The sequence below is a fragment of the Sinocyclocheilus rhinocerous genome, unplaced genomic scaffold, assembly GCF_001515625.1.
Source record: "Sinocyclocheilus rhinocerous isolate Xijiao unplaced genomic scaffold, SAMN03320098_v1.1 scaffold2134, whole genome shotgun sequence".
Classification (NCBI taxonomy): domain Eukaryota; kingdom Metazoa; phylum Chordata; class Actinopteri; order Cypriniformes; family Cyprinidae; genus Sinocyclocheilus; species Sinocyclocheilus rhinocerous.
In genome coordinates this window covers 688,952-701,322 of record NW_015652303.1, presented here as the reverse complement: position 1 = coordinate 701,322, position 12,371 = coordinate 688,952, and the positions used below count along the sequence as shown (strand labels likewise).

Here is a 12,371-nt window from a genome sequence, read left to right as displayed (position 1 = left end):
CGACTCTGATAGCTGCAGAGGTGTTGGCCGACTCAGAGGTGACTGGAGCTGGTTTAATTGACTGATTCAGAAATGGCCACAGCCCAGGAGAATCTGGTACGGACTTTACTGGATCAAATCAAGGGTGCCTGGAACTGGTTCGACTGACCCAGGGATGGCTGCAGCAATCTCAGTCAACTCAGGGGTATCTGGAACCGACAAGAAAGAAATCGGGTGAAAATATACAATCACCTTCAGGAGAACATTAACAAAGAAAAGAAGATAGAAGTAAGAAAAAGAAGAAAACACAATAAGGTGGTATGCAGCTTACAATAAAGGGGAAAATATAATAATAATAATAATAATAATAACAGAGCAATGAAGGAAAGCTTTCTAAACTTAATCAGAGTCAATAGAAATACATTTGTCATATAGTTCCAAAAACATGTCACATTTTTTATTGCTAGTCAAACAAAAAGATGTGAGCAGTGAGTCAACCTCAATCAGAAAATGTGAAAGAGTAGGACTTGAGCCCATACATTTTTGTTTATGGATGAAAAATTTGCCAAACAAAATAAAAACGTTGAAAATATATTCTTTAGATTTGTTGGCAGAGTCAGAGTAATAACAAATAGTATCTTTCAAGCTAAAAGATTTAGCAAAGATAGGGGGTTTGTTTAATGGGAATACAAGTCAAGCCAAAACTTCTGACAAATTCACAAGAAAAGAATAAATGTATTAAGGTTTAGGAATATCAACATATTTGGAAACAGGAGTTAACAGGATATATTTTATGCAGTATTTTATAGTTTACTATACATAGTAAACTATAAAATAAGTGGACTTCTTTGGTCTTATTAGGAAGAAAATATCTATGAGGCAACAACCATGCTCTTCTCCAATCTATATCATTAATTAAGGCAGCCCAATGCAACACTGGAGTTTTTTTTTTTTTGCTTTATTTGAACATTTACTTTACATTATGGAACAAAAAATTAAAACATAACAACAATTAAGAATAACATCAATAGAATAAATAAATATATATATATATAAAAAAACAATCAGTACCATAGTTCAAAGCAGAAAAAGACCGTAACAAAAAAAACAAAAACAAAGACAAAGGGGAAAAAAGAAAAGGAAATAAGAGGGCATTACACAAATTAATAAAAATTACACATTAAATACAGTAAAGAGTTTGTAGGATGTGCAAACCGTACATGTTTTGAGAGCTTTTTTGTTAAGTGAGAATGAAATTGTAAGTAAATAATGTTTTATCTCTTGTAAGAATGCTACAAAAATAGGTTTACAGTTCGAAAATGTACATTTATGAATATAAAATCTACAAAAAGAGAATTAGGTTTATAATAAAGCAGGCATTTGAATCCGCTTCAAAGAAACAAAAATAACAGATTTAGGATTCATTGAAAAACCTTGTAAGATAGTACTTGAAATAAAATAACTAACATCTTTCCAGAGCTGAAAAGTATAGCTGCACGACCAAAACAAATGAAGAAGTGTTTCAGTATCATTCTGACAAAAGGAGCATTTAGTGTCAAAATCTGATCCAAATTTTTTCTTAAGAAAATGTTTGACAGGGTAAATATTACGGAGTTATTTAAAAGTTATTTCTTTTATTTTGTTAGTGAGGAAAAGTCTTTGTTGCATGGACCATATATTTTTCCAATTTAAATTATCAAAAAGATTGTTCCAATATGAGACTGCAGAAGGGGCAGAGACAATGTTCTCAAGGAATAACGTTCTTATTTTATAATTTCTTCCTTTTTTCCCAGTGAAACATATTTCACCAATAGGCATGTTGATAGGTTCAGGAAAGGGAACTGTTCCTATAGATAGAGTATAATTTTAAAAAAGCATGCATATGCCAGATGGAATAGCATCCATAACAGTTGCAAAATCTTTAGGAGTTACAGGTATATTATATTCTAAAAGAAATTCTGTATACCTAAAAAGCAGACCATCCTTGTTAAAGAGCTGACTAACATGAAATATTCCGCTACTGAACCACTGAATACAAACCGTTCAATGTCTGACCACCTGAGGCTCTCTGTGTGTGTATGCGTGTGACACAACCAGTGCCAACTGCAGCACGGCCTCATAACCCTGATAAAAAGCAGCTTATCGTCACGCTGAGACTGTTGGGAAACGTTGCCTGTTTCCCGCAGATTACGTTCACAGACAGGAAACCTTGATGGACATGACATTCCAACCAATCTGTGCATACACACACACACTGGCCTACCTTGTAAGCTACCAATCACTTTCTGTCTGAATTATAAAATCTTTCAAATAAATAACTTTTAAATTCTTAATCATCTCTTGTTTTGAGTCAAACCACATGTACGAAACATCTCAGAAATGCTGGCTAATTTGGAAAAACTTTCCATTGCAATCACCATTACCCTTATGCACCACATAAAGATAAATCTATAGGCCTTTAGACCTCTGCAAGAGACACAGGCTGATTGCTAATGGCAAACTGAGGATGCATTTATGCTGAGAAAACCAGAATGGCAAAGGAAAGAATGAAAGCTAATCAAATAAGCCCACTTAACTCGCCCGACCAAAACAGTCCATGTGTCTGTCTCTCTGTCTGTACGTACTGCGTGTCGATGTGTCTGTTTGAAAAATAGGTCCCTTATATTTGCCCATGACCGCAGTAAAAGAGTCTTTCTCTCTTTACCGCATCAAAGCACAAATCCAAACACACGGCTATGTGTTCCTTTATGAACCACAAGTGGGCGCAACAAATTTAACATAATTAACTGCGCATATCAACAAAAAGACACACAATTAAAGCGTTTTTACTACTCATTTCGTCTATGACGACTGCGTCTGAAATACGCGGTAAAGGGTGCCCATTAAGGGTTTTCTGGTGACAGACCTACACCAAATTATAATCTAAAACTTTACTGGACACGTCTCAGTTGTTGGACTTCAGTACGCTGAGCTTTTTTTTTTATTATTTTTTATTATTAGCCTATTTATTATTGCCATATGCCTGAAATAAAATCATTTAACTTACCAAAAATTACGTGTGCGATATTTTTTATCAAGAACTTTCTTCGTTACACATTTAAATAAATTCCGATTTAACAGTTAAATAATCTTTTGTTTCTAGCCATATTAGCAGTTTTAGAAGTGTTAACAAAACTACAATACTCATTAGTTTATTAATAATAACAATTATAATAATAATAATAACAAACGTAGACCCAGAATCATAAATATATAATAAATATTTTTTTTACACCAATGGATATCCGTTGAAAATAAATAGTCGTTGCTGTTGTTTAAGTCATCGATCTTTCAGCTGATTGGTCTGTGTTCTGGCAAAAATATATTATGCTAAATGTATAAAACTCCAACAATAACTAGGACACTTTTATAATCTAATAATCTGCTTTATAATAGACTATTTAATGCTATATTTTGTTCAGAAAAACTAAACACTAACAATAATAATATCAATCAATGGCATTTGATAGGAATAGGATAGGAGGCGTCTGCCAAGTACGTACATGTATATATCGCTTTAGTCTGGACGATTTTTGGCATTCGACCGCCCTCTGCTGTTCATCAAGCAAACTGCATGACTTTTCACATCGTTGTCAAATTACGCTTGCGCTCTGCACACCGTGAAGCGTTTATCATGAGACGAACCAGGAACTTCCCTCTTCAGTCTGCCAATGCTAAACACCACGTACTGCAAACATTCAGGTTATAAAAGTAATTTACTCACCACATGCACCCAAGCAAAATATAAACGTCACAAGCTGGTCTTTCCAGTTAATCAGAGGAGTTATCTTACTATTAACGTCGTGTATGCCTCACTTTTTTTAATGCTTTATCTGAACATTTAGTTTACATTATGGAACAACAAAATTAAAACATAACAACAGTTAAGAATAACATCAATAGAATAAATAATAATAAAAAAAAACAATCAGTACAATAGTTTAAAGCAGAAAAAGACCGTAACAAACAAAAAAAAGACAAAGGGGAAAAAAGAAAAGGAAATAAGAGGGCATTACACAAATTAATAAAAATTACACATTAAATACAGTAAAGAGTTTGTAGGATGTGCAAACCGTACATGTTTTGAGAGCTTTTTTGTTAAGTGAGAATGAAATTGTAAGTAAATAATGTTTTATCTCTTGTAAGAATGCTACAAAAATAGGTTTACAGTTCGAAAATGTACATTTATGAATATAAAATCTACAAAAAGAGAATTAGGTTTATAATAAAGCAGGCATTTGAATCCGCTTCAAAGAAACAAAAATAACAGATTTAGGATTCATTGAAAAACCTTGTAAGATAGCACTTGAAATAAAATAACTAACATCTTCCCAGAGCTGAAAAGTATAGTTGCACGACCAAAACAAATGAAGAAGTGTTTCAGTATCATTCTGACAAAAGGAGCAATTAGTGTCAAAATCTGATCCAAATTTTTTCTTAAGAAAAAGTTTGACAGGGAAAATATTATGGAGTAATTTAAAAGTTATTTCTTTTATTTTGTTAGTGAGGAAAAGTCTTTGTTGCATGGACCATATATTTTTCCAATTTAAATTATCAAAAAGATTGTTCCAATATGAGACTGCAGAAGGGGCAGAGACAATGTTCTCAAGGAATAACGTTCTTATTTTATAATTTCTTCCTTTTTTCCCAGTGAAACATATTTCACCAATAGGCATGTTGATAGGTTCAGGAAAGGGAACTGTTCCTATAGATAGAGTATAATTTTAAAAAAGCATGCATATGCCAGATGGAATAGCATCCATAACAGTTGCAAAATCTTTAGGAGTTACAGGTATATTATATTCTAAAAGAAATTCTGTATACCTAAAAAGCAGACCATCCTTGTTAAAGAGCTGACTAACATGAAATATTCCGTTACTGAACCACTGATTATTGAACAAAGATTTATTCTTAAATAAAATATTCCTATTGTTCCATATGTAACACCGGTGGGGAGAAAACACATTAAGACAATTTTTTTTTTACACCACCAAGCTGTGAGAAGACAAGTTGAGGGAAAATATTCCAAACAGAGGTGGGATTTTTGAGGAAACGATTAAGCCAATTTATTTTAATTGTATTATTCAATGAGTTAAAATCAATAAAGTTTAAACCACCCTTAATGTGAGAATTTAATATTACTGTTTTTTTCAAATAATACAACACTAAATTTTAATTTCATAATGATTCTTACTCCGTGAAGTCAAGCAGCAGAAGTTAAGTGACAATATGCAAATTCTACTGGCCCATTTTGGGGTGAACTAAATATACAAGACTAGTTTTACACGTCACTGTTTATAACACATGTCATGGGGCATAAATTAAGAGTATACCCACTTCTCCAGGCACCACTACACCACTGGATGTAGCCAACGAACGTTATTGGTTTTGTGCAGGTACTGTAACTCAACAGGACAATAACTGAAAGACTGAAATTTTACACTTTAACATTTCATAAGTCTGTTCTTTAGGAAGAATCTGTAATTATTGTCTGTGAGTCTGTATATAAAGCTAAATGGCTCGTTAATACTACTAATATCTTACTACTTATGTCTTTAGCTACAAGACGAAGATGACCGTGATGATGAGAGCAGAATACAAACCAGTGTTACACATGCCTGTGCTGAAAGAGGGCAGAGACAGAGGGCCACTCCACGCCTCTGACCCATATGGCCAGCCGGGATACCCACTGCCTGGTATAACGTTACCTATTTCTTTTTGGAACTGATTTACACAAACTGAAATCTTGGTCCTTTTGTGTTTTGTTATATTCATGTTTTTAGGGACTAAACAACAACAAAAAAAAACGTTGTCAGTGTAATCATTAACATTGACTTTTCAGTCTGTTGTAATTGTTGGACTTAATTTATGCAGACGCTGGTCCAGATTACTTGGTGACAGGAACTCATCCGTATCCATCAACCCTCTACATTGATATTATCAGTCTGGCGAGTAAACTAAAAAATTTACTAGCCAATGAAGATTCAATTGCTAAGGTGTCCGTAGAGGGCTGTCCATCATCTCCAGGGAAGTCTGTTTAAGCCTGAAAACCTAGATGCTGAACATTTAAATTAATTGCACAGAACTGTATTTTCTTCAGAGGCCTAATCATTTTTTTTTTCTAATGTTTGCAGGAGTGGCCCTCACTGCAGATACACAGATACAGAAGATGCCCAGTGAAGCAGGTGTTCACTCCATGGCTCTGGCCCTTCCTCCCTCTCAAGCAAGGTGATAAACTAAACACCAATACTTCAGGGCCCGTATTCACAAAAAATCTTAAGGCTAAAAGTAGCTCATAACTTGCAGATTTAGGAGAAAATCTTAAAAATAATGGGCGTGTCAGTCCTAAATTTAGGACTCCTAAATGTTTGCTCTGAGAGTATTTCACAAAGTGTTTTAATGCTAAAACTAGCTCCTAAATCTGTGAAACATGAGGAGTAGTGAAGAGGACTCCTAAGTCACTAAGACCAAGTCACAAGAACTATCCTAAAGTGGTTGTTGCTGGCAATCTGCCTTGGAACGTAAGCATTTTAGAAACGTTTGACGATTATGAGCTTTTAAAAAGGTATCACCTTAATCGCGGGGGTATTATGACTATTGTAGAATTTGTCAGGGACAATTTTTCTTTGATTATACCCTTGTTTTCATTGGCCAGTTGGGCAAGAAGTAACAGTTGTTCTTGCGTGCAGTTTGGTTTTCTTTTACGTTTGCATGTCTTACTATCAGCCATGATTATTCTATTCTGTTAATTAAAAATTGTTTACCAGAAGCAACAATGTAAGAGGCTGACAATTAATTAGCTGAACATATACTTGTTTAATTAGTGACACTTAGGCTGCATTTTAAAATCTTTATTTGAATGTGGCAATTAACATTTTTTTTTAAACCTTTATTTGAATAAGGCAACATAAAATCATGCTCAACAATATTTCTATGAATAAATCTCTGACAGAGACTATCAGCCAATCACTGTGTGCATTGTTAGCAAGCATGCTGACATCATCCATAGCAACGAGGTCAACCCCACCCTTACTCTTAGCTTAAGACTTCTCTCTATGCCTTAGTAAAAGTTTGTCTCAGCAGCTTTGTGAATAGGTTTTAAGAGAAAACTCTTAGCTAAAAACTTTTACTGCTATTTAGGATAACTCTTAGTGATAAGATAAAATGTTTTGTGAATACGGGCCCAGATCTGATTTAGTGCTGCACAGTTTGGGGGCAAATTCTAGTTGCAAATTCTAGCTTCAGGTTTGCAGTGCTTGTTTGTATGGCTGCATAAATTAGCCCAAATGTATAAGCGACTCAAATGCAAAGATGAGCTTGTTTGCATTTACTGTGAACCAAGTTACTTTGAGACATTGAAAATGCCATCATGAGCTGCTCGCATATAAAAGAACAGCTCTTCACCCTAAAATATCCAGTGCATATAAGCTACTTATTTAATTAAATCACAGTGTTTGCAATTTGAAAATCACACTAAGCCATATCTTGATTTGGTTTCAATATAAAAATGTAAACAAGATGTTTCAGTTCCTGTCTACAGCTTTAAACTGACAAACTTGTCATATATGTATAATTCAAGATGCACATATCTTATTAAATCAACATGAAAATTTCTTAAAGGGTGCTTTAGTCTTTGCATTGCAATTTTAATGTTGTCACATGGATGTAACATTGCAAAACATTTTGGACCATGTTCTACTCCTGTATGTAATGTTGTTCACCTGTGATTAGATTCTGATACTAATTTAAATGTAAATTAGGTTTTTGATATGTTTTATTCCTTGCTTTGTAGGCAGGAAGCCAGTCGAACTGCAGCAAGTGTGGCAGATATCCACAGACATGCAGGAGGTGCAGAGAGATCTCAACCCCCACAACACGCGCTGGTGAGCGTCAGCTTTTATTTTTATATCAATGATTAAATTAATCATTTTAGATTTAGTTGCTTGTTCTTAGAATGTAATGTCAATTCATGAATGAGATATGACTGCTCTTATCCCATGCGTATTTCAGTAGGCTACCTTAAACTGAACTAATGATTTTGTATTTCAGTGTGTAGATGGTTGCACATTTTATTAAAGATGAAGTTCATAGCATCAGTTTATGTTTTTTGCCTTGTAGTCTCTCATGGAAGGAGGCACAAAGACTTCTACACTGGTGCCAAGAAAGGCTCCTACCATGCCCAAACCTCAGTGGCATCCACCATGGAAACTGTACAGAGTGAGTGCTCTGTCTTCCTCCAGGAGTTATTCAGCATGTTTGTTTATTTTATTCCTGAGTACTTGTAAATAGAAACTGTCATTGTGTTTCATTTGTTGTATGTTTGGAAAGTATTTTAAAGGCCATTATGATACAGACAAAAAAGGGCAGTTTACAATGATGGAGTTTCATTGGATATGATGTTCTTCTCTGGTTCTGTCTCTCAGGTCATTAGTGGCCATCTGGGCTGGGTCAGATCTATAGCAGTGGAGCCTGGAAACCAGTGGTTTGTGACTGGATCGGCAGACAGAACTATAAAGGTGATCTATCTGACTTAAAATTAGTCGAAAGAAAACTGAAATGACAATATTGCTTAGTGTGATTTTCATATTGCAAAGACTATCATATTGCAAAGACAATCTATCTGTCTATCTATATATCTATCTGTCTGTCTGTCTGCATATTATCTATACAGATCTATTTATTTATTTTTATATGTGTGTGTGTATACTGTATATGAAGTGCCGAATTGTTCAGCCCTACAAACAAGTACAGCAAACCTAGAGGGTTTTTTTAATTAGAAAAATCACAATTAAATTTTTCCCCCCCCCCACAACATGGAGCCCTACTTAAGATCATTATTAAAGGGGTCATATGATGCTTTTTTAAAAGATCATTATTTTGTGTATTTGGTGTAACAGAATATGTTGACATGCTTTAATGTTCAAAAAACACATTCTTTTTCAAATACTGTACATTATTGTAGGTCCTATATGCCCCGCCTCTCTCAAACGCTTCATTTTCTACAAAGTCCCTCCTTCCGACAAGCGCAGTCTGCTCTGATTGGCCAGCTGACCCAGTGCATTGTGATTGGCCGAACACCGCAAGCACTCGTCGGAAATGTAACGCCCCTTACCATAATCGCTAGCTTCAGCTTTCAAAATAAATGTAAAGACAGCCCGAAAGGGGAACAGAGTCGCGTGACAGACACAGTGATGAAGCTGGTATGTGTTTGCAGTACACAAGCCACGGTTAAGACAGCTGACTCCACTGTGATGTGACCCTGTCTCGCGCGCCACACGCACACACACACACACACACACAATGCGCAAAACTCCGCATTTGAACAGTCAATAGCAAATACTTAAACTAATAACAAAACAGTAGCTGATGCAGAAGCGCCAGATTGTCATAGCAAAGTCAGAATTACCTCCTCTCCTAGAAACACACAGCATCTCCTTGACATGGCTGCTTCAACACTAACTGCTGTTCCTGAAACCACGCCTTCTTTCTTTGCGTGATCATTTGGGCGCATTATGCAAATATTTCCACATGGTGAGGTAGATATGTGGGGGCGTGTTAGAATGAGCCGTTTTAGGGGGGCGTGGCAGAGTCTTAACTTTGATAAAGAATATCTCTTTGGTTTTGAGACTTTAGTCTTTGCAACTTCAGGGATCTTATCTATGCACAATCAGCTTGTAACACTCCAAAGAGAAAGGAAAACTTGAAATCGCATCATATGACCCCTTTAAGCTTTTGTTCTGTAACGCTAGATCTGGGATCTTGCCAGCGGTAAGCTGAAGTTGTCTCTGACGGGTCACATCAGCACGGTGAGAGGGGTAGCTGTCAGCACACGCAGCCCTTACCTCTTCTCCTGCGGGGAGGACAAGCAGGTTAAATGCTGGGATCTAGAGTATAACAAGGTAGAAACTATACAAACAAAAACAACATGCATTCAGTCTAAACTTTACTTACAGGATACAGGCATGGATACATTTTTCAGATTTCTGTGTTGTCCGCAGGTTATTAGGCACTATCACGGTCATCTGAGTGCAGTGTATGACCTTGACCTCCATCCTACCATTGACGTACTGGTGACCTGTAGTCGAGATGCCACAGCGAGAGTAAGATAGCAGTCCTCACACTTTTTTTCCAGCTGATTGGCCATGAACCTACTGTACAAAAGTACTAATGTATATTGTCTGTGTGTGGTAGGTTTGGGACATCAGGACCAAGGCAAATGTCCACACCCTTTCTGGACACACCAACACAGTGGCTACAGTCAAATGTCAAAGTGCCGAGCCACAGGTGATTACAGGTATGCATCCATCTTTTTTTGTTGTTTTTTTTGACTCTGCCTTCTAAACACAGGGTGCACAAGGTGCTTAAAGTGCTTGAAGTACTTCAATTTGACTTTTTGAAATTTAAGTCATGGAAAACCTTAAAAACAGCCATATTTATGTTAAGGTACTTGAAAAGTACTTGAATGTTTAAAAGGCAGTATATATGAAATTAGTGTTAAATTTTTTTCCGATAAAAACAATAATTTCTTGCAAAATTAACAATGCAGCACGTGTTAAATACAGAGCCATTTCACTCGGCTTTTGGGAGCGCACAAGATCTCGCGATATTACTCCTTGAGGCGAAAAGCAGTCTCGCAATATCAGTATAAAGTTGATTTTGTGGTAAGACCTTTGATAGTGCTTGCATTATATTGTTCGGTCTTTTATTACATGTGCTGTTTGTTTGGGTTTTGTTTGGGAACGCATTAGGTCTGCACGATAAATCGCATGCGATATTTAACGCGCATCTTGTCAGTAAAGCCGGTTCTGTAATCAGCGGTAAATCTCCATCACGTGCGGGCTTTCACATGGAGAAGCATTTACTACACAGAGCCGTTGTTCACTGACAAGCTGCGCAAAACATGCTCAAAATATGATCGTGGTTTTGCGCAGCTTGTCGGTGAACAACGGCTCTGTGTAGTAAATGCTTCTCCATGTGAAAGCCCGCACGTGATGGAGATTTACCGCTGATTACAGAACCGGCTTTACTGACAAGATGCGCGTTAAATATCGCATGCGATTTATCGTGCAGCCTTAGAACGCATATAAAGTCTGATGCACTTTGTGTTGCACTGTAATCATTTACAAGCGTGGAGCGCGTCTCAATCTCAGCAGCACGATTGACAAAGTCTTCCTCTACAAATGCTGTGAATTTGGGTTGCATCTGGGAAAACTGCGTGTTATTTCACTAGATTTGTAATGTAAATCATTTTTAAACCTATGCAAACACAGGAGAGTATTTCTAGATCAACATATTTCTAGATATGCGATTTGTTGTACATCTCGATTTCAAAATAAAAGTTGCTCTGAGTTTGCTGGTCCAAATAATAAATGGATTTAAACGTCATTGAATCACGCTGTAAAGTAAAACATCACCAGGCCGTTGACGCCCTCTGCAGGTATTTGTTATAATACATGTGAGTAATTAATGACAGAATTTTCATTTTTGGGTGAACTAACCCTTTAAGTTGGTTTTGTTCATTTATATAATATAGGCATATTACATTATATATTTTGTGTTGTGTTGCATTTATATAACTGTTTTTCAATAAAACCATGTAATTACTTGGTTTTGATACTTTATTTGAACCAATTATGATTGCCTTATCGTTAGTTTATTTATAAATATAGACATATTAAAGCCTGTTTTTCACTTAGGTCTATTTTTATTACTAAAAAAATGTCAGATTACTTGATTACCAAAATAATTGTTAGTTACGGCCCTAGATTAAAAACATTTCAAAATACAACTTCATTTTTATTTATTTTTTTGCATTTTGTGATAAGACAAATATTTTGTAATTGAAAATTTCTTAAAAATAGTATTAAAACATTGTCTCGTTCTAGTGAAACAAGTATCTGTATTTTGTCTCATCTCATGAGCTAAGTTTATTGTCACACCCCTAGTATCTACGAGCGTTATATAGCTTATATTTCAAGTGTATGATATTGCTTTCATTCCTCAGGTCAATCATTTATTCATAAAATAAAATCAGTTTGAATAAGGAAAGCGATATCTTTGCCATAGTATCCTTTTGAATGTTAAAGTGGCCACAGTCATTGCATGCTTTGCTTGTGCTGCACTTTATTTGTACCTTTTTTTTTTATTAGTTTATTTATTAGAATTTGAAAGATAGAAATATTGTTCGATTTTAGTCCTTGAAAACCCCAAAAATAGTGCTTGAAAAGTCCTTGAAAGTCCTGGAATTTCATTTAGCAGTATCTGTACAAACCCTGTTTAAGTTACCAGTTCTTGGAGCATTTTATTTTGTTGTTGTTAATTGAACTGAACTGTAGTTTTCTGTAGTAAACTGT

The 12,371-nt window shown here is 35.5% G+C and overlaps 1 protein-coding gene across 1 annotated transcript in view; it reads left to right on the top strand.

The window, feature by feature from the left end:
• The first annotated feature begins 33 nt into the window (after positions 1-33).
• LOC107714657 (pleiotropic regulator 1-like) overlaps positions 34-12,371 on the top strand; it is a 24,698-nt gene continuing 12,360 nt past the window's right edge. Inside the window, exons 1-9 of the mRNA XM_016520586.1 lie at positions 34-38; positions 5,578-5,714; positions 6,153-6,246; positions 7,811-7,901; positions 8,137-8,235; positions 8,442-8,534; positions 9,768-9,917; positions 10,017-10,118; positions 10,210-10,312. Coding sequence (XP_016376072.1) covers positions 5,591-5,714; positions 6,153-6,246; positions 7,811-7,901; positions 8,137-8,235; positions 8,442-8,534; positions 9,768-9,917; positions 10,017-10,118; positions 10,210-10,312 — 856 coding nt within the window. The 5' untranslated portion in view covers positions 34-38; positions 5,578-5,590. The remainder of the gene's footprint in view (positions 39-5,577; positions 5,715-6,152; positions 6,247-7,810; positions 7,902-8,136; positions 8,236-8,441; positions 8,535-9,767; positions 9,918-10,016; positions 10,119-10,209; positions 10,313-12,371) is intronic.